The sequence below is a fragment of the Argiope bruennichi genome, chromosome 8 (assembly GCF_947563725.1).
Source record: "Argiope bruennichi chromosome 8, qqArgBrue1.1, whole genome shotgun sequence".
NCBI lineage: Eukaryota > Metazoa > Arthropoda > Arachnida > Araneae > Araneidae > Argiope > Argiope bruennichi.
In genome coordinates this window covers 43,681,051-43,705,327 of record NC_079158.1, presented here as the reverse complement: position 1 = coordinate 43,705,327, position 24,277 = coordinate 43,681,051, and the positions used below count along the sequence as shown (strand labels likewise).

The 24,277-nt window shown below is 29.4% G+C and overlaps 1 protein-coding gene across 1 annotated transcript in view; it reads left to right on the top strand.

The window, feature by feature from the left end:
- Nucleotides 1-24,277, top strand: part of LOC129981317 (maltase A2-like) — a 127,276-nt gene that overhangs the window by 52,890 nt on the left and 50,109 nt on the right. The window contains exon 3 of the mRNA XM_056092106.1: nucleotides 12,013-12,651. Coding sequence (XP_055948081.1) covers nucleotides 12,013-12,651 — 639 coding nt within the window. The remainder of the gene's footprint in view (nucleotides 1-12,012; nucleotides 12,652-24,277) is intronic.

The window sequence follows — 24,277 nt, the reverse complement described above, 5'->3', positions numbered from 1 at the left end:
TTATTTCTTATTTTTATGCAAACTATTAATATTGAATACTTCAGAATATGATTTCTTTCTGTAATTAGCTTTTAGAAAACGATAAAAAAAGCTCTTTAGCTCAAGTTTTTTGAGGACTTAATTGAATATTTTTCAACGCAAAAGGAATGGTATTTTTATAATTTTCTAGTAATTCCATGTAAGTTTGCTACATTAAATTATATTGCAAAGTAATAAAAAAACTTTAATGATATATTTAAATACTCCTCAATATGCTAATTTATGTGCGAAAAAAGTAGAAAGTATTTTTTTTTTTGAAAATAGAAATTTGGTTGGGAATCAAAAACGAAAGATGTGTAGATAATATTATTAACTGAAATTTTTATAACATTCATAATATATTTTAATTTTTATGAATTTTTAAGAATTTTTTTTAATATTTTACATTTGTTAAAGCTCCATTACTTCATTGTATTATTTTCAACTAATCACGTTTTTATCTTTACTAATGTTTCATTATTTTCAGAATATTTTCTGTCTTGTTTTTGATTAAATATAATTTGTCGACTTTGATTAAGGGAGTGTCTTAATGATAAAAACAATTTTATTTCAATGATTAATTGAAATGTTGGTATATTATTGGTATATTAACAAATATTTTCATAAACAAATATTGTAGTCAAATATTTTCTTAATTGAAAACAGCTCTTTGATTTTTATCAATAATGCAGACAAATAAAATGAATATGAAATTTGTTGCGATTAGGTTTACAGCTTACTTAAGGTAATATCGTGAAAATTTAAAAAAAAACATCCGTTGAAAATTATTATGATGAATAAAAGAAATTAGCTTAAAAAATATGTAAACATACAAAATACATTCAAATAAAACTTAACTGTTAATTAATTACATTATGAAAGCGAATATTAATGTTGTTTTAGCTCGTCCTGTAATTTTTAAAAACCAACTAAAATCAGTTGAGAAATTATCATCAAGAAACATATAAATACATAAAATATTTTTTTTAACTCAACATTTAATTAATAACATTAAGAAGCCTTGATGTTCTTTTTTAACTTCCTGTAATTACTTTATACCGCCTTTATTGAATTAAACCTGGGTTGATGTGGCCTGGTGATAAGCTCTCAACTTCGAAGCCGGAGGGTTTCAGGTTCGAGATACGATTCCACTGAAGAATTTTCATGTAAATGGCCCCGGTGCACGTTAAATCCGTCAGGACCAAACTGCTTCCTGCTGTTGTGGTCCGGAAGTTTGGAGAGAAAGGTGACAGCTCAGGCTTTGTCCTCGCCATCTGACTGCGGTTTAATATTACTCTCTGTCCCAATATAGCCGTTGCTTTAAAAATCAAACGTTAATATAACTGAAACGTACTGCACATTCAGTAAAACCATATTACCACGAATAATAATAATGATAAACATGTATAATGCTAGAAACTTGAAGCAAAGATTGTTTTAAATGCCTCCCTGCTGGAGGGAGTTAAAATAAATTTACAGTTACATAATTGACAGTTCTGAAAAGTTCGTTTAATTTGGAGGATGGGGGAGGAGATCTGAATAAAAAATTAGACGTTTGATATTAAAGGACAAGCCTTTATGCTAAATATTATTTATTTCGACAAATGTTGGAATTTCAACTGGCAATATGGAATGAAATAAGATCGGAAACCATTATAATAAATACGAAAAATTCAAAATCATGAAACTCATAAATCTACAAATTACGTTCAAACCATAATTCAGTTATGTTATGCTCTTGCATCAACGGAAAATTGCTCTTGTTGTATCAAACCAATCATTTCCCATATATTTATCGATACTTCTCGATATATTTCTAACATTCCTAAACCTTACTTGACACTGAAGAATGTCCTCATCCATTCTCACTGTAACCGGCAGAGAAATCCAACCCCAGTCACGTTTGTGGTCAATGAGGGAATGAACCATAATGAAACTCTCCCACATACTTTATCTTTCTCATGATTCACCGCTATCAACGAATCTGCCTAATTCATCCTCTGATCTAAATAACAAGTTGACTCAATAGAAATTCAATTTTAACTCGCTATTCTTATACCGAAATTAATCCAATAAAAATGCATGAAATAAAAATTTAGAAGCAATTTAAAAACTTTTCAATATGCTAGAAGTAATTTTCCATGTAAATTTTATAGCGTTTTCTTAAAATTCTTATTTGTTTTTTTTCTTTAAATTAATGTTCTCTTTTACATATTTTGAATAATTAAATAGTCATTTTTTAAAAATTTTGTCTTTATGATATTACTGCGACTTTATTTATTTATTTAGGTGAACAAAGCTCTCTAAACGAAAGAAATACTATTCCTTTTTTTACCTTCTCGTATACCAAGTATAGCTCAAAAAGTAAAATTCGAACTCGAGATTTTGACGAATTTTCACGTTTTATACCTCCGTGAGTTCGAAAAGAACATTTTCAGAAAATATCCATCCGTCCGTCTGTCTGTCTAACTCTAAGAAAGACAGAACCGATTTGTCAAAAACGCCTTGAACTAATGGATGAAATTTGGTATGCAAGCTTAAAACCAAATTTTCAGATTTCTATCAAATTTTGAACAAAATCCGTTCAGAGAAAGTCTGCCTGTCCGACAGTTCAAATATAAGTTACCGCAATAACTACAGAACTAAGCGAGAGAATAAAATTCAGTACACAGATTTAATATCTATAGTGCAGATGTCTGACGAATTTTGAAGGAAATCTAACTAGAGGTAGACCGTCTGTCGGTCTGTAGTTACGAAAACATGAAAATTTGATAACTCAAAAACTAATCGACTTAAATATATAAAATTTGGTAGACGCGTTTGTAACTACAGGTGTAGTTTTATGTCCAATTTTTGTTTAAATCGGTTGGGAGGAATTGGTCTGAAACCCAAATTCGATTTTTCGATACTATTAACCAGATGCAAGGGATTAATCGCCAAAAAACGCGCCAAGGATGGTATAATATATTGAATGAATAGGTTAAATTCAAGCCAAAAGTTAATGTTTTTATTGTACGCCAGTTTCATTCAAGGCATTCTCTAGGATAACACCTTAATTAGCATGCGAGGAAGTTTTGCGCAGAACCATTCCCACTAGTTCATAGTATCGCTCCACTGGAAGAGAAGTATTGCAAATTGATGGTGGGACGAGGTTCGTTGTGTATACGAAGAGGCAGGATTCAAAGATTATGTAAAACATTGCTTTGAAGTATATGATGTACCTTAACATTTAATATTAACACTTTTATTGCTTATAAACGCAACATTAATTTATATGTGTGTTCATGTAAATATAATTAATAGTTAGTAGTTTTATTATTTTATGATTTTTTTTAAAAATACATAATAAATGTATGTTCATAAGTTCAAATAAAGGCGTACTAAATTTGATGTTCCATTACTCCAAATGATCCGATTACACAAACCTAATGAGCTTCAAAACTGACTGTATCAAATAATCTGCCATTACTGAAGCATTAGTTCAAATCGAGACTCTCTGGCTCATGTGTAAATTGTGTTACCTATTCATAGTTCTGATTAACGAATTAGGACTCAAATAAATCTCTTGGGCATTCAGTTTGGGAGATTTATCTAAGTTGAGCCAAATTAAATCACGTGATTTACGAGTAAATTTATTCTTCTTCTAACTTAAACATAGTTTTAATGAAGTAAATATTGTTAAAAGTCTGAAATATTGCATTAATGTAAAGTATCATCACTGGAAAGAACGAATTACAAAAATTCCTTAATGCTTGTCAGGTCATGACCTCTACTTTCCCAATATTCTTGGAGGGCATTTGGTGGCTTGGTTAGGAATTTGGCGATTTTGGCAACAAAAGTGAAGTATATGGACAATGCATGAATTTCGAATCTATCTTTATTATGTGTCCAGAACTTACGATCTTTCTAGAAAATCCCATGCTATGTTGGGAGACTGCAACAGACGAAGCTCTCAGACAAATAATTAATTCTCTTTTCTTAAATGTTAACCGCAAAGCGAACTCTCCTGTTTTACATTGACCGCCATTGTACTTTTATTTAATTAATGATATGCTGCTGTTTCTTAGTCTGTGTTTAATATCTATGAGTTTTGTTCTGTTTGCACATCATAACTCTATTTTTGTCATCCATGGATTTTTATGGGATTTTCATAAAATAAAGCATCATCTTCCCTTATTCCACTTTTTTTTTATTTCTAGAAACATATATACAACGGAAAAATTGTATAACAATACCGAATACTAATTTTAAAACTAAATTTGTCTCAGCTGCATCCATTACTTGAAAGCCCATTAACATTATATCCATGACAATATGATTCGCCGTAATCTTATTCTTCGTATATTTCCCCCTAATGTTATTTTGAGATGACAGTTAAGATATTTTAAATATAATTATTTTAACGCTGAGTTTTATCAAATAAAATACTTGTTTCTCAGAGAGTTTTTTTTTTTTTTCAGAAATTTTATACTTAATGTTTTTCATATGTGTCTACAAAGTCTTATTTAAAAATATTCAGAAGTTAGAGAAATAAAATGTAATTTAACATAAGTTTAATGTAATTTAAAAACTTTATTTTATATCTATGCTGTATTATTTAGCATGTAATATTAAGCATAAGTCCATACAAGCCTTTTAAAGATAGCATTTTAAATATTACTTGAATTATAATTCAAAAACTTTCCTTTTCCAAAAACTTTTATCTTTTCACTTATCGTTATACAAATAATATTTTTTGTTTGTTTTTCTGAGATAAACATTACATAAACGCATCCATATTATAATCCGTATTTCTCTCGAAAATATTCTACGCTATTTCCAGAAATTGCTGATATAGTATTTCTAGAAGGAAAAGATGCATTTATTCAGATTTCTGTTTACACTCGGCTATTAAAACTAGATTTGCATTTGAAATTCTTGAAAGTTTGCACAAAATTTCGGAAGTTTCTGAGTTTGTTCGGATTAACGATAAAAATGTTTGTCTAAACATATCGATGTCCTTTTATTTAAAAAAATTTCATAAGAGTTGAAAGATTAGATTTTATTCAATTAAGTTTTAGGTAAATGGTAATTGGATAAAGAATTTTTAGGATTACTAGCAAATTTTATAAAAGTTAAAACTTTTGGTGTAGCAATATAATTTATTAAAATGGAGAAATGGAGAAACAAATGACATATAAGTTGATTTTTATGCATTTATTTTAAAAACATTTCAGAATATTCGAGATATGAAATATTATTTTTGGTATAAAGTTTGGCAATTTTTATCATTTAGGTATTTGAAAAAGGAATGGTTTGATAATTTATGATTATAAATCCGTAATTCTTAAATTAATTTAAGAATGATATTCCGTTTCCTATTTTAAAGAGTAACAAAGTCAACTTTTAAAAGTAACCTATTTTGAGAAGAATAAACTTTATATTCTTAAAAAATGAGAAAAATTCTTTCAGGTGTCTTCATTACGAATAATTGTTGTTATTTTTATTGGCAATTTTTAACCCCCGGGGGAGACCTCGAAATGAGGATGAGATGCTTCCGGTATGGTGGTTGGATGCCGCCACCCTGGAGTGCACACAAAAAGGTGGGGGATCTGGCTCCTCCTATCGATGATGGGACGTACTTTCTTCGGGAAGGGTTGTACCGTGGCCGGAGGTGATGGCCCTTAGGTACTCAACCACAGTTCCCGCCAGTGTTACTGTTGCGGCTGTCCGGTCATTCAGTATTCATTATCCGTGTGTCTTCGATCGGGTCGGAGAGTCAGTGATATGACTTATTGGCAATTTGTTAAAGTTATTAATTTCCAATAAAACCTTACTTTAGAGGTGAACTACTGCAAGTCTAGTTTTAAGTTTTTTTAGTCGCTCTTACGATTAAATTCCAATGGTTTTGTTTTCGAAGGAGTAAAGTGTCCCATTTATAGGTACATAATAAAAAAATTAAATACCAGCTTATTACCCTTTCCCCTTAAAATTATTGCTTACGATAGGCATAGAAACATGTCATTATTTCAGTACTATTTATTTCAGCTACAGAAGGTTCGAATAAATGAAAAAAAAAAAATGTTTAATGTTATAATTAGCATATTTCAATTTTTATTGTATTTCGGTATTGAATATCTTTATAATATAGAAATTTTCCTTCTAATTTTTTAATGAAAAATTTGCTACATTTAGCACGAAGTTGAAAAAAAAACGGGTGAAAACAAATCTACTAATCGTCTCTTATTAATACAATAGAATGTATGCGCATGCGCGCGTGCGTTAACGCTTTACAGGCTCGGTCTTCATCTTGAGTAAGCAAATTGACACATATATAGATTAGAGGGTAGAATACAAACCTAGAGAAGATTTATATTTTAAATTCCAATTAATTACGAGCTAAAAGAGACTTTGGCGTTCATTCGGTTATATCCGCCTAAAATATTTCTGTACAAAAACAAATATAATACCGTTTAATAATTAACAGGCAGATAAACGTTGAAAAAAAACTTTATGAGACTTTACGTTACACTTATATAGAATATACATACATCCAGTTTCAATTCATGCTCAAAAGTGTGCTTTATGTATTCTGAAAGCCCTTTTATTCATAGTAGCCATCGTTTCACAAAGGAGACACGTAAATCGGAAAAGCTTTTGGAAAGTACCCAGCATTTTGTAGCCATCTGTAGTGGGATGAAGATAATAATCTAGGTTCGTTAATGGTAATATGATAGATTAGCATCTTACCATTTGTAAAATGTCTTCGTACACAGACTGTAAATTAAGTACCAAATGTTCAACTCCAATATTGGCACTGGCGAACAGAGCCCTCTAGCTCGTGTGGGTGGCTTTTACAACCAAATTTTTCCTTACAATTTTGGCTTTTTATATTTTATCTTGTTTCTTATGGCAATTGCCATGGACAAGCCCGCTGTTACGAAGACAGCGATTTTAAACCGCTGTGGGGGAAGGGCGTCTCTTGTTTTATTAGTCGCGCCAACTAGGGCCAAGAGTACGACTTTGCTACTCATGCATCACTCATTCGCTTGCACAACCCCTTTTTACAGGAGGGTACACATCTCACAGATAGAACAACGGAATGACAACCATGCCCAAACCGGGACTCGAACCCAAGACGCCCAGATCACGGGGAAGACGCGCTACCCCTGTGCCAGGACGCCGACTTTATATTTTGTTATCTCCCCTATTAATTTGCATGGTGAATTTTGTATGGCTCGTGTGACATCCATAGTGAAAAAGGTTAAATCAATCTTGCTACCGTATAATATATTCAGTATTTATGCTCATTAATTAATGGTTTAAGACAGATGGTATTCCATTGTCCAATAGAAGAATTGTTTATTACGAATTCTAAAACGTGTTCTAAATTTTACATTAAATTTCATGTTTATATTCATATTCATAAAGAAAACTTTTAGACAAATGTCATTCCAGTGGGCACCGAAATAAAATTTATCATTCGATATGCATAAATTATGTTTCGATTTGTATATGATATTTCGTTTTTTTATTTTTGTATTTACATTCATAAAGAAGGCTTTTATTCAGATGTCATCCATTGCATAGCAGAAAAATCTATCTTCCCTCAAATTTTATAATTATTTTCGAAACTTGCATCGTTTTTCCTATTTTTTTATTTACATTCATAAAGAAGGATTTTAGTAGATGAAATTCCAATACACAATTGTGTGTAAGAAATGAAATTCCAACATATAATCGTAAATATAGCGTTGAAAAAAGATAAAAATGCAATAGAATCTACATACCATCTAAATTTTCAGCACAGAAAAAGAAGTAATTTATTCTGAATTCAACGTTCAATTTTAAACTGATATTGTTTCCTTTAAACTTACAAAAAAATTCTCTTCAAATAAAACAGTAAACTACTTCTTAGAATAAAATATTTTGCATTTCGATTACACTCGGTTCGAATGCCTTAAGGTTAAATTCGAAAATACGAATGTTTTCGAATCATATAAATAGAATTAAATTACATTGTGAAACAACACATTCTTGATTAAAATAAGAACATATCGACGAAACATAAAATAAATACAAATATTTACATCTAAACAATAGCAACGGTTCTCTCTATAAAACAAATAAGGAAAGAAAACAACTCAAAGATGTCACCCAAGTCTGTCTCCAGAAGTGGGGAAAAGTTTAAGAAGGAATAAGAGAAGAGAGCACTTCTCTTTTCCAAAGTAAACTAATTTAAATACGCTGTGCAAACATTCTTCGAAATAAATTTATCCTAAACAAAATTCGTCTCGTTTTTTTCCCGCCCAAGCTCTTACCATTCGAAGAGGGTCGAACATTATAAAATCCTGCCTATCGTTATTTTCTTTCTTTAAAACAACTGTTAAACAAACTTCGTTTTGATCTTGCACACGTGTTTATGGTGCGAAAATGAAATTATTCTATTTTCGCTTCTGCCTTACTAATAAATTTTTGGTGTTATGGTTATATATACAGAAATAAAGTTATTTTTTTAACTTGAGAAAAATTTTAAAAAATGTTTCCAAGTCCTATATAATATAATAAATTACTTGAAGGCAGAATTGGATTTGTGTCAAAATATTTTTCTTTTTTTAAACTTTTTGTTTACGCAAATGACTTGCATGATTGGAAGATGATTTAGAATTGTATTAATACTAAAAGCAACGAATTCACTATGCATAAAGTATTTGAATTATAGAAATTCAATACGATTTTGTTAATAATTTTCCGTTGAAAAATTATTTTTATTATATACAATTAATGAAGCAATTAATTTAAATTATCTGAAATGTTGTATTAGCTAAATATCTAATGACTATATTTTGACTAGAAAATTTAGAATGTACTCAGTCTGATCAAAAAGATATTTTTTTCATGGAAATAGCTCATTTGCATTTTTTTAAACGAGTAATTAACATTATTGTTGAAGGAATTTATTAACTTCTTCTTAAATAAGTTAATATAAAATGTTTAAATTAAGGAAAACAATCATGATTTTATGGATTAAATTTCTATTTTAAGGGGGTCTGGGACACAAAAATCGTCAAATTTCGAATTTTTTTTGCTGAAAAAATTTTGCATGCTTTTCTGCTTGAAATAACATTTAAATCATGTTTCTGTCTTAATTAGAACTAGAGATATCATAATTTGTGTTGACCACTGCTTTGAAATCCCAAATGTCAAAAAGGCGTTGCCATGGCAACTTCATCTCTTTAAATGTAAACAGACAATTCCCGGCACTGTTTTAGCTTAATTTTTGATTTTTTTTTAAATAAATTTTTAAAGAATTTATTTTAAATCCTAGATTTATTTTGTATACAACTCAACTCCTTCAATAATGAAGTGAAACGAAGAGATTCAGTGTTTATTAGAACCTCTGTGTTTACATTTCATGAGGCAACGTGCTTTTTAATTTTCTGCTCTAAAATTTGTTTTCTTAATTGTAAATGTAAAATTAAATTAAAATAAACACTTGTGAGGAAGGGAGGCGTCTCTTATGCATCTGGAAGCTTTTAAATGTATTTAAATAGTTTTAATTCTTATAAATTTTATTTTTAAACTTTAAACGCATTTTTAACCATGTTGCGTTTTTTCATTATTTGTTGTGATCAAATTGATATAAGTCCAGATCATATAAAGATAGAGGTCTGAAATTTGAAACACATACTTTTCAAACTGTTTGCCTTAATTTTGATTCAGCAAATTAAAAAAAAAAAATTACTTTTCAAGATATGAATTTTCAAAAAAAAAGTACCCAAGATTTTTTCAAAATTTTCATTCAAATTTTTAATTTTTTTTAAATTAATATTTTTTAAATTGCCGAATCAAAATGAAAGAATATATATTTGTGTTTGATTTAATGAAAAAATTTTAAAAATTGATCAAAAATATTTTGAGTTATATCGATTTAAAACAACGTCACTTTTTTGAAAAAAAAATTTAAATTTTAAGTTTAAAAAAAAATTTTTGAAAACTTTTGTGTTGTGATTTTGCTTATTAATAAGATGGTTGATCAGTACAAAAAATTTTAAATTAATTAATAAATTTTTTTTCAAAATGTGTCCCGGACCCCCTTAAAATTTTAATTTTGATTATTTATTTATTATATTGTAAAAGAATGTTGATAAATTACTTGATATTGTATATCAGTTGAATGGCTAATGGGTTTACATCTTGAATTAAATAAATGTGCATTTTCTCTTAAGATAAAAAATTTTAAATTTTTATTTAAGCATGGTGAAAAAAAGAATTCTAATCAACACGACTAAATTTTTATCTAAAAAAATACATTAGCTGAATAGTATCTATACATATACTCTTCTCTGAGGGTCGCTTCATTGCCACCGTCACTCGACATAAGAGAATAAGGAATATTCAGAAGTAGATAACCCGAATCCGTTAATAAACTTTACCATGTTCTAGGCTATTGAGAGCATAGAATAGTGACGCACACCCTGGATAATGCGAGAGCTAGTGATGCCTCTGGGCCTATTGAAATTCTTAACTACATGGAAATTATCTCGAAATCTAAAAGCCAAAATGAAACCACTTGGCTTGTCCCACCAGTGCATCACTGGTATAAGAGCAGTCGTTCAACTGGACTCTTTGACTCTTGCAGTAGGCAAGATCAGACTATTCTTACTCGCTTTCTCAGTGAACACCTTAGAACTATGAATTATCCTGAGGGTTCTAAGCGCTTTGAAGTCTGCCCCAAGTGTTTTACGGAAGAGTCTTCACCTGATCACATTCTTATTTGTAGGGCCTTATTGACCATCTATAGTTAGTACTGGACATCTTCAGGGTGCACAGTATCATAAATTTGATATAAGCTATGCTATTTTTGGGGATGTGCACGAACAACAGAGCATGTTCTATTTTTATTCGAAATAAATGAATTCATCACTTTGTTATCACTTTTCATATTTTGTGTTTATATATCTGCAAAAAGCAATTTTTATTTGCTTTTCAATCAGTTTAGAAATTTTAAATTCCTAAAACACCATTTTTTATTACCTTTTATTTATCTTTAGTATGATGGGTTATTTTTACATTAACAACATATGCTTTTACTTTTTTTTTCGGCGCCGGCGTCCTGGCATAGGGATTGCGCGTCTTCCCCGTGATCTGGGCGTCCCGGGTTCGAGTCCCGGTTTGGGCATGGTTGTTCTTTCGTTGTTCTATCTGTGATATGTGTGAATGTGCCCTCCTGTAAAAAGGGGTTGTGCAAGCGAATGAGTGATGCGTGAGTAGCAAAGTCGTACTCTTGGCCCTAGTTGGCGCTACTATAAAAACAAGAGACGCTCCTCCACGGGCTTAAAATCGTTGTCTTCGTAGCAGCGGGCTTGTCCGTGGCAAGTGCCACAAGCAACAACAACAACTTTTCTTTTCGATATGAACATTTGTTTATTTTTATCTTCATATGGATAAATTTGTTATTTCGCGCTCTTTGTAAAACTGATAAATACTTATTTAGATCCTACATAGTTAAAATTTTTGGAAGTTCTTTAATATTAATGAAATTATTTAATTCTGGATACTCATACATACAAACAGTGCTGATTCCAAATACCTTAATTTTATTACATTATCAGTTGGATGCATATAAACTTTAGTGCACATATTAATATTTGCATATAAACTCTTAGTACACATATTAATACTTTATAAACAAATATTAATATGTGCACTAAAGCTTATATGCATCCCACTGATAATGTAATAAAATTAAGGTATTTGGAATCAGCATATCTCTAATATTTATATACAACTCTCAGTACACATATTAATATTTGTATATAAATATTAGTACACATATTAATACTTGCATATAAAAAAATTAGCATTCATATTAATACTTGCATATAAACTACTAGTAATATTGATATCTGTATATAAACTTTTAGTACACATATTAATTCTTACATAAAAACTATTAGTACTTATATTAATACTTCAATGTAAACTCTTAGTACACATATTAATACTTTTTAGGGAGAGGAGCCACCTCTTGAAGCCAACCCAGACTATAACGGCCGAACATGGACACCACCTCACAGAACATTCGGCAACCACCTCTTCCTGAACTGGTCAAATCCACTCCTCCAATTAGAAATGAGAAGCGTTTTGGAACTATGGCTGTCTCAAGGGATCGATGGATTCTACATGAAACACCTGGAAAACATCCACGTCGCCAATTCCGACCACATAATCAAGATTTTGCACCAGTGGAGACAGCTGCTTGACAAGTACAGCGTCAACAGCACACGTAAATTGTTGATGGTATCTCACGACAGTTTCAAGTATTTGCAGTCAGTCATGGATCCGCTGACTTTCTTGGCTGTGCCATCCATGTTCGATGTGGTGGATGCCAGTTTAAATCTGAAATCGAATGGAAGTGACCTCATTGGAAAGGAGGTTGATGACATCAGAAAATTCTGGAGTCAGTTTGCTTTTACTCCTCCAATCGTTTGGCACATGGGAAGTGCAGAAACAATGCGACTCAACAACAGAATTGGAGGAGATACCAACATGGCAGCACTGTTTTTATTGACAATCCTGCCAGGATCATTTTCAACATTCTACGGAGATGAAATTGGATTGCAGGATTCCGTTGATCTTATCACTTCAGAGGTAAGACATACCATTTAGCATTTTTATACGTTTCAGGCTGCAATATATCTCCCCAGATATTTAAGTGTAGTTCACAATATTTCCCAACATTTATTTACTATTAATAATCTGTGTACACAAAAGAAACAATATATGCTTCTTCGGAAATTTATTGATAAGTTTTAATTATTTTTCCCATTGCCGTAGCTTTTAAGACATACCATTTAGCATTTTTATACGTTTCAGGCTGCAATATATCTCCGCAGATATTTAAGTGTAGTTCACAATATTTCCCAACATTTATTTACTATTAATAATCTGTGTACACAAAAGAAACAATATATACTTCTTCGGAAATTTATTGATAAGTTTTAATTATTTTTTCCCATTGCCGTAGCTTTTACAAGATGGAATTTTAGTAAATATTATAAATTATCGTAAAATATTTCTTTTTCCTTCTTTAGAGGTTCCAATCAACATCAAGCTAAACTATTCATCTCTAATAATTGATAAAAATTTATAATTTTCTATTGGTGGGGGGGGGACACCAACTGAAAAATATATAAATTAGAAAATAAAATTGCAATGAAATAGAAATCAATATTTTTAAAGTTATGAACTAGCTTTCATGTGAAAAATATTTCACATTTAAAAAAACTCGCATTTAAAAGAACTATCTTCATTTTCTAAAATAATTGTTACAGATTGTGTATAACATGAAACTTTAAAAAATACTAAAATAAAGAACAAACTCTTAAGGAAATGGGATTGATTCAATTAAAATGTAATTTTTGTATTTTAAAATAATGCAAATCTAGACTATCTTTTTATTGCTGTAAAGAAATATTTAAATTGTAATTTTCAATTTTTAACTAAATCATGATTAATTTTTAAAAATGTCTTTATAGATTTTGCAGAAAATAAATTGTTTAATATTCTTAAATTCGTCAGTAATTTTTCAAGTAACTACTTGATTTCTCATTTTTTAACACAGTTCGTCAGTTTTTAATTTAAATTAAAGATGCAAATGATAGAAAAAAGCATCATAATATTTTATATAATGTAATCTTTACGATTAAAAATAATTATTAATAAAAGTTTTGTTTACGGATACAAAAATTGATTGTGGATTAATATGAAATATACTATTATTTTTTTATATATGACATAAGTAGAATTTAAAAAAAAAATTGAAGTAGACAAGGTTATAATGGAGATTTTGCAATTGTCAATTAAACTGTTAATTTTGCACTTGCAAAAGATATAAAAATTTTGCCGGAAAAAAGTATATCATTTATTTTTTAATATAGGAGAATCATTAATTTAATTGTGGTTGAAATAACTTCAAATAGATTGCAAAATTTATTTTATTTAAAAACTATCTAAAGGAATGTGATTACACTTAGTTCAGTGTTAAGGAGCGTTTAATTCATTGCTGCGAGGCTAATAAGGGCACGCATGCCCAAAAAGAGAAAACGATTGTTTGGGCCTATGATTTAACTAAGATATGTGGTGTCCAAGACACTATGTGATAATTTATCTTTAGTCGTCATTACAAATTAAAAACGGATAAATGATATGCGGGGGATGTTGTCATTTTTTCAATACCCCTTTATGATTGATTTAAAAAAGTTGTACAAGCTTGTTTTTGTCTCTACAGTATACTCTAAGACTGGCTTTTGGAGTATCTGTATCTCTTTTGCTCTTGTTGATATGCGTCTTGTTCAGACAATGACACTTCTCATAATGGGACAACTACATGTCATTGCCCCATATTTTCCCCTTTAACGTATGCGTGAACTTACTGACGGAACAATATTGGCTTAATGTAAGCACACCTTAATATAAAATGATTCAAATGAAATTCTTTTATATTCTTATCGAAAGTTCAGGCCTCTTAGAAAAGGGATAATTAAGAGATTAATCTAGTATTTAAAATTAGTTCTCTTAGAAAAAAATATTTTAAAAATATTTTGAAGTTGATCTCTTAGAAAAGGGATCATTAAGAGATTAATCTGGAATTTTAGTTCTCTTTAAAATATATATTTTAGATCCTTAAAAGAATATTGAAATATTCCTAACACTTGGATTCTTGAATGATTATTAAAATGTTTCTATGCAGATACATATTAAAGAAATAAAATATAAATTTCTCCAATAGTAACCACTAAATTATCACACATGTGTAATTAACGGTTTTCATTATACGAAATTGCAAAATAGAGATGTTGAATTCATAAAAACCATAATATCAATGTATTTTTCTTATCGCTTTCACCAATAAAATTGTCTAATTCTTCTCACTGTCCCTGAACTAATTTTTGTTTTAAAAGAAAGTATCAAACTCAGTATTGGAAATGAATTGTGTTGTGTGACCTCCTTTCACGAAATTCTTTCCATATAATGATTAATTTGAGAAACAATGTTTAAACTTTGATAAATTGCTTTAAGAAGCGTAGTCCAGAAACAATGTTTTCAGTAATTAATCTTACCAATTTATTTGACCCCGAAGGTGAAACTTCTGCTAATGACACTTAGGAACAAAGGTATCATTAATTAGGGCACATTTTTACCAATATCAATTCGTTATCCATCAATTGTTCATTTACGGTGTAGGAAAAAAACGCTTGATGGGTGTCTGCTTTTATGCTTAGTAGTGCGCTTTTAAGGTGAAGGAGAACAAAAAACAAGAAATAATGCTGATTGTATTCCTTGAGGAATCCAGCCTCGATAATTTGCTTCGAATTTTAGTATTGCGCTTTTGTGTTGGAAGAGGGAGCAAACAAGAAATAATTCTAATTGTATTCCTTGGTGAATCCAGCCTCGATGATTTGCTTCGAATTTTAGTATTGCTATTTTATGTTCGAAGTGCGAACAAACAAACAAACAAAAAATCTGATTGTATTCCTTGATGAATCCAGCCTTGAGGATTTGCTTCGAATTTTAGTATTACGCTTTTATGTTGGAACAGAGAACAAACAAGAAATAATTCTGATTGTATTGCTTGATGAATCCAGCCTCGATGATTTGCTTCGAATTTTAGTATTGCGTTTTTATGTTCGAAGAGTGAACAAACAAGAAATAATTCTGATTGTATTGCTTGGTGAATCCAGCCTCGATGATTTGCTTCGAATTTTGGTATTGCGTTTTTATGTTCGAAGAGAGAATAAAATAAATGGTGCTGATTGTATTGCTTGATGAATCCAGCCTCGATGATTTGCTTCGAATTTTAGTATTACGCTTTTATGTTCGAAGAGTGAACAAACAAGAAATAATTCTGATTGTATTGCTTGGTGAATCCAGCTTCGATTATTTGCTTCCAATTTTAGTATTGCGCTTTTATGTTGGAAGAGAGAATAAACAAGAAATAATTCTAATTGTATTGCTTGATGAATTCAAACACGAGGATTTGCTTCGAATATTGGTATTGCGCTTTTATGTTCGAAGAGATAACAAACAAGAAATAATTCTGATTGTATTCCTTGATGAATCCAGCCTTGATGATTTGCTTGGTATTTTAGTATTGCGCTTTTAAGGCGAAGGGGAGCAAAAAATAATAAATAATGCTGATTATATTCCTTGATGAATCCAGCCTTGATGATTTGCTTTGAATTTTAGTATTGCGCTTTCATGTTGGAAGAGAGAACAAACCAGAAGTAATTCTGATTGTATTGCTTGATGAATCCAACCACGATGATTTACTCGGAATATTGGTATTGCGCTTTTATGTTCGATTAGAGAACAAAAGAAATAGTGCTGATTGCATTCATTGATGATTTACATCGAATTGTAATTCCATTCAAGTACAACACCGAGAACGATATTCCTGTAATATAAGTATTTTTCATGTAGCTGCTTCTAATAATAGAAGGGAAACGATTACATACATCTATTTTGCGACGCTTTTGGCAAAAGGTGTAAATTATTGACTTTCTTGTTCATTCTTGGTTAGTTTTACATTTTGACCTTATCCTCCCGAGAATAAAAGAGAAAAAAAATTTCAAATATTGTGAACGTCTTTCTGAAAAATAGAATTTGAAGACAAATAGAATAGAATAATAGAATTTCTGAAAAAATTAAATTGTCAAGCATTACGAAAATCTTATCAATTGTCGAGATTGTATAACTTGTATTCTTTTTCCAGCCATAGGAAAATGAGAAATGTCTGTAAACATTATTTTTAGGAACTTTAAAAAATTGAAACAGAAGTTCCGTTTTCAAGCTTTTCTGAAAATATTTTTACAGAATGCATTAATTTTCAGGCTCTTGCAAAATGGTTTCCCATTCGTGTTAGATCTTTATAAAATATTCAAAGCAATCTCAAGTAGAATATTTAACAAATTTCCTGTTTTATAATATAAGGCTTCCCTTGAATATTTTCTTCTGACTGTATTTAATCAATCATCATAAAATAAAATTATATTTTACATCAAAACTATGTAATTAAATTTTGTCTGCAAAATTCTTTCTGAATTTATTTGCATCCTCTTATAAAAAATAAGGGAATTATAATGTATAGGATCTTACATGGTTCTTATCTGAAAGCTCGGTTTTCACCGCTAGATCATCGCAATCTTTTCGTATAATTGCATAATTAGTTATACGTGTGCGCAGTTATTAAAAGTGCAATATAATAAAATAAATGCATGTATTATGTTACATAATAATGTTATTATTGTTATAGTAACATATATAATATTAATGTTATAATAATGTTAATATTATTTAATATAATACATAACAACACATTACAACAGTGAAGAGAAGCAGAAAATATAAAAGCTCTCTTAAACTTTAGCTTCCATTCACTTAAAACACCTGTAGAATCAAAATTAATTAGTATATTAAAACAAATTTCATTTAAATTCCTGTTGTTTAAAATATCTCATGTCATAATAAAATAATATAATGAAAAAAATCTTAGAAGTTTCTGATGGATAGCCATTAATTTAAAATCTTTTAATCTTCAAATATTACGCACGTGTTGTAGTCTCTTGTCAATAGCTGAGAGCACAAATGCAATCAATCAAGCAAGAGCAATATTTGGCTTATAAGATTACTGATGATTATTGATTTAATGTTCAATCATTGCCGCATCAAGGAAGAAATATTTGTTGACAGTATACAATAAAATCCTTCTTTAGTTTTAAATGAAAGAATATAGCAAAAAAGTGGATATTTACAAAATTTATTTCCTACAGACTATGTGTAATTACTTTTAATAGCATGGAAATAAGATTATAAAACTTGGCATCTTTTGCATTTAAATATCATTTGTGCGTTAATTTCACCATTACATAACAAAAAATAAATCCATGTAAAAATTTCATAGAAATATTTAAAGTCAAAATATAGACCGAATGTGCAAAGTTCTCTTTAAAAATCATATTTCTACAATACTGCCATTCTACCAATATCATAAAAGTTTTAATTATATAACATCGTATTATAAGGAATCGTGAACGAAAAACATTTCTACAATTCTAAACATAGAAAACATATAACTTATGTTATCTGAAAAAAACTGAAATTAATAATTTTCACAAAGAAAATTATTTTAATGCAGTTCCGTTTCAAATAACTAAAGGATTTATATGAAGTTTCGAAGATTTATTTTTAAGACTTTAATGAATACAGCAATAACTTTTATTTATTTGTAAATATTAATTATCTAAAGTCTCTATTCTCATAAACAATGTGATGCTTATGCTAAATATTAAGTAATGCTATTACTTCAAATTAAATAATCACCAGTTAAGAGAGGAATTATAATGGAGATTATAATGCATGCTTTTATGAAATTATTAGCCACTGTACCATGACTCCGACTTCATTTACAAGTTCTATGCATATGTAACAAAAAGCAAAGATTTTGAAAAATTTATTGCAATTACAGAAATAATAATATAGAAACGAAATTTAACTCACCAAAAAGCTAAGTGTTTAAATTAATACATGTCAAAAATTTATTAACACATGTTACATGTTAAAATTTATTTATACATGTTAAAATTTATTAAAGAGTATTAATGACTCTTTAAGTTATGACAAAGAAAACTTAAAACTCTCCCCCTATTTAGGGGAGACTCAGCAACCTTACCTTTCTCCTAAACTTAGGCAATTTAGCTCCTTCTCAGTTTTTCTTCTTTTCTCTTTTTTATCCTCTCTAGTTTCTCCTAAACTTAGACAATCTAACAGCTTCTGTTCCCCTTCTATTTTTCAATGCATCTTCTGAACATAAATGAAAAGTCAAAAACCATCATAGATTTGAAGAGGGAAACAGCAAACCCTCAAAGTTAACAGCAAGCTCTTTCTCTGTCTTTCACTTAATATGTCACGTTTCGTACTTCATAATATAACATAAAAAGCCAAGTGTACACTATGGTATCCTGCATGCTGAAATCCAAAATTTCCCTACAATTTCCAAGTCATTGCATTCATAGACACATGAATATGTAGATCGAAAATTTATCTTTTTTTGATAGGTTTGGCATGCTGTATTATTCGCCCTTTCGATATATCCAAAATTTAGCATAAGTTTTTTGATTATCGTTTTATATGCATACGGACAGACTTTCTTTCACTGGATTTCGTTAAATTTGGATAAAAATCTCTAAATTAAATGTTAAGACTGCATGCGAAATTTCATTGTTCAAATGTTAAGACTACTTGCGAAATTACATTCTTCAAATGTTAAGACTTTATGCGAAATTTCATTGTTCAAATGTTAAGATTGCATGCGAAAATTCATTGTTCAAATGTTAAAACTGTATGCGAAATTTTATTGTTCAAATGTTAAGATTGCATACGAAATTTCATTATTTAAATGTTAAGACTGTATGCGAAATTTCATTGTTCAAATGTTACGATCGCGTGCGAAATTTCATTGTTTAAAAGTTAAGAATGCTTGCAAAAATTCATTGTTCAAATGTTAAGACTGCTTCGAAATTTCATTGTTTAAATGTTAAGATTGCTTCGAAATTTCATTGTTCAAATGTTAAGATTGCATGCGAAATTTCATTGTTCCAGCTTTACCGATTTACAAGTTATCGTAGTCACAATCTGACAGACATAGTTCCAAAAATGTGTTTTCAGGACATAAGATAGATATGAAAAGTAGAGATTCATCAAAATATAAAGTACGGAATTTTTGACAATTAAAGCACTTTGTATAGAAAAATTGTAATCAGATATCTTAATCAATATTCATGATTAAATTATTAATAATTCATAAATTTCGTTTAAGTAATGAGATTCATACACAGCGTGTTTAGTTAAAAAAAAGTCATTGCAACCTAAATAAGCTCGACTCCTTATTATTAACCCCATTCTTTCAGAACCATCTAATAAAGGTTTAACTTTAAAGGTTAAACTTACCACTCTAATCCAAAGCCCATATGTAAATCAAAATTCCTTCTTCACAAGTATGAGAAGACAAAAGAAGGTAGAAAAAAAGGAGAAATACACAACAGATGCAGGTGTCAAATTAAACCTTAATTAAAGGACGTCGGCGGAGTAGAAAAAGAGATGGCATCTTGCTAAAGAACCGTAAAAAAATCGGAAATTTGTTTTTCGAAGATCTGATCCCCAGTGCTCCCTTGGTAATTAGGCAGCAGACTATCGTCTAAGAAGACTCCTAAATGTATTTCGTCGGGAAAAGCTTCTAAATGAGATCTGCTAATTGTCTGGAAGATGGTACGCATCAAGAGATTACGCAGATGTGAAATGCAGAGAGGCGTTAAGAATTTAGACTTATATTCATTCAAATGAATTTATTATCTCATTTAAGACCACTGCGTTTTCATAGTTTCTTTTGGATAATATAATGTGTCGGAAAGTTCAAAGATATTCGTAAATGTTTAGTAGCGTATTTTTTTTATATATAAAAGTAAAATTAAATAAATTGCAGTGCAGTTTTTTGTTTATCTTTCATTTCTGAAATTCTCTGTCTGAATTTGAACTTCAAAATAGAGATTAGAATTGTTTCTGCTGATATGGATATAGTGAACCAATGTCGTTAATATAGAATGCATTTTAATAAGATGTATCACAATAATTCATTTTATTTTTATTAATAACTTGCTGGTATAAAAAGCATTGCTAAAGATCAAAATATTCTGTAATATGCTTAATATAAAAGTTAATTTTGCATAAAATGTTATAATATCTCAAATTCTTATACCGTTAATTAATGAGAATATATATTGAATCTAATCGTCTGACTCAACTGATATTCTTATTTTAATTCAACAGAATATTATTTGAGCAACCGACTCTTAAATCCGCCATTAATTAATTTTCTCCTTACTATTAAAATTAATGAATAAACATTCGTAATACAAATCGTTTATCGACTGCATTTAAACTTTTATTTTATTTTCATCCAGAATTCTACTGATCCATTCTTATTTTTCAACAATAAAAAAAGCTTATTACAAGTACTGTAAAAATTGGCTTTTGAAACCAATAAAAAAAGCCAAACGACTCTTAAATTTGTCGTCAGCTAATTGTTTCCATATCACTAAACAAAATGAATAAACATTCGTAATATAAATCGTTTATCGTCTGCATTTAATCTTTAATTTTCTTTCAGAATTCTACTAATGTATTCTTATTCTTCAACAACAAAAAAAATATTATAATAAGTACTGAAAAAATTGGTTTTTGAAACCAATAACAAACAAATTCCAAAATACTTTTATAAAGCATATCAAAAATTACAAATAAAACACTTCAAATCTCGTCGTTGCCCAGCAATAGAATTTTAATCAAATTCATTATTTCAAATTGCTCTTTCTTTTGGCTTAGTTATTTGGAGAATTTGTGGATGATACTTACACAGCCGTAAGGAGATTTATTTATATAAGGCATTTCATCATTACTTAAGTTAGGATATACCTTAGTTTTATATTGCTATGAATTTTATTTGAGAATTTAAAATGGGGATTTTTAATATTCTATCGCAGCAATCAGAAACACTTTAGTAAAAAAATAACATACCAAATTTCATTTGTCATATTTGCTGCATTTTTTAGTTATAGTATCTCAGTACATATGAATGTACAAAGAGTCAACCCCTAAATGGATGTGGTGCAAATTGTAATACGGATTCACAGTTTGAATTTTAAAAATATGTACCATTTTTTTATCTGGTTCTTTTCAGTTTGTAGTTTTTCGCGTTGATTTGTATTTAAAAAGGTAGACAAAATTCAAATAATTTATCTTATTCTAAATTGAATAGTAATCTATAAATATTATGTAAAGATCACTTACCAAATTTTACCTGTCTTTCTCAAAGCATTTTCGAGATATCGTGCCTTCATTTAGATAGATATAATTCCAAAACTGTTTTTGTACCCAGGGGTGTTTAAAACGTACAGATTCATCGAAATCTCGAGTTCAATTTTTTTTAAGACTACATTAATTATTTTCTTTATAACGAAATTAGAAATAAATATTAATTTTTAAATGCAAAAAATAGAATAGTATGAAATAAGAACGAAGGAAATGATGTTTCCGGCCTGAAGATTTCTTCAAAGATCACCTTCAAACAGGGGATGTTTCCTGTTAGGGTCTCGAGGAGTCAATACTTGGACCAAAGTCGAGCCCCTCTCAGAAAAATCCCTTCTTGAAGTGACCCTTGAGAAAGTCTTCAGACCGGAACTATCATATCCTTCGTTCTTATTTCATTTTGTTCTCGTTTTTGCATTTTAAAATTAATATTTATTTTTAATTTGTTTAATTTGATTTGTGTTATTGAGGTAGCAACATTAGTACACTCAAATATAATGTGCCTCCTTTAGAGGTTTTTGGCTCGGTAAGTATTTATTTTATTAGCTAATTTCATAAATATTGCTTTAATCTTAAGATTTGCAATTTCTAATACTTTTTCTTTGCGTATGTCATATACGAAAAAGAAAGAAAAAAACAAGATTAACAATTTTTTAACTTCAAGATAAATCTCTAAGGTCTTAATAATCTCTAAGGTTTCATTTTATTCATTTGGTTGCATTTTCAAGAAACACACATTTATTTATATTAAAAGCATTTAAAAATTACCTTCTCATAACAAAACAAGCTTTTTACGGTTACCAATTACCTATTCTTACCAAATCTGAATTTTTTCCTAATAAAGGCTTTACCCAAATCTTCCAATCTCATCCTAATACCATTTGCGAAGCAAAACTATTCATCTGCATGTATTAAGCGGGAAAAATTAGTGAGAAAAAAAAGGAGAGACGCAGTAGATGCAGGTGTCAAATTAAACCTTAATTAAGCGAAAAAAAGAGAGAAAAAAAATAAAAAAGAATCCTGCTCAAATTCCGTGAGAAATTCAGAAATTTGTTTTCAAGAGGCCTGATCCCTAGATCTGCGGTGGTAATTAGACTGACGAATGAGAATCTTTTCTGAAAAGCCCTGAATGTATTTGTTCGAGAAAGACTTCTAAATGAGATCTCCTAATTGTGAGGAAGATGGTGGGCATCAACAGATTACACAGATGCGAAATATGTTCAGAATAAAGACTTAGATTTTTTTCTGCTTTCAATTGAATTTATTATGATATTTAAGGCTACAGAGTTTTTATACGATTCTTTTGGACAATATTTTGTCTTAGAATGTTTGTTTCTCTTTGTTGTTTAATAGAATATTTTTTAATAATATTGGTATGCTTTTAAATATTAATTAATTTATGGAGGGTATATTGCTTTTAACGGTTTTATATCTTTTATAGAATAAACTTGTTGGGCGCAGATTAAAATTATGCCCATATTTTGCAATATCTATCTGCAGATTTTTATGCTAATTGCTGTTTTAACTCCTTTATGTTTAAAGATGTAATATTTTAAAAACTTGTTAACCTTTCTAAAATTTAATTCCTTTTATTGAAATAATTAGTAATCATAAATCAAATAAAAGACTGAGGGTTATTTTGGATAAGAACGTAGGAAACTATCATATCCCACCCACATAATTTTTGGAATGCCTTTCATCAAAATTATAAATTGAAGATGGTTTATATAGGTATGCATAGGCTCTTCTTATATTTCTTATACCCTCCCTCCCCCTTAATTTCAGAATGACGACAGCTAAATTCATGAAAGTTGTATTTATAGTAAAATATGTATGCGTTACGCAATGCAATCACAGATATCAATAACTAGTGAAAAACTCTGGTGTTAATGTTCTTATTTCAGAAACCATATAACATCGAAATTAAGTGTTAGCTACAAATTCGTAGAGCATTTTGCATGGAAACCAAAACGCTCGAAATCAAAATTTAGATTCTAATAATTTCCAAACTGTAATATTATGAAACCCTCCAAAAATAATTTAAAAATAATTAGTTATTACAAAGTAACTTTATTTTTGGGGCTCAAATTACTATTGATGATACATTGCTGATTTAGGTCATAGTTTTAGTTCCATCTCTCACACCTTTTATCATAACATTTGGTGCACTAGCACAATTAATACTTTAAAGGAGGTTATGCAATGTAGGCGGAAACTTCTGTTGGAGTTATTCCCACAGAAAACGGTATACTGGGATAACATTATTTGTTCGAAAAATAACATTTTCTCCTTTTGCCCATGTATTGTCGTGGCATCAAAATTTTGGTAACTGAAAAGGAACAAATGCACCTTTTAA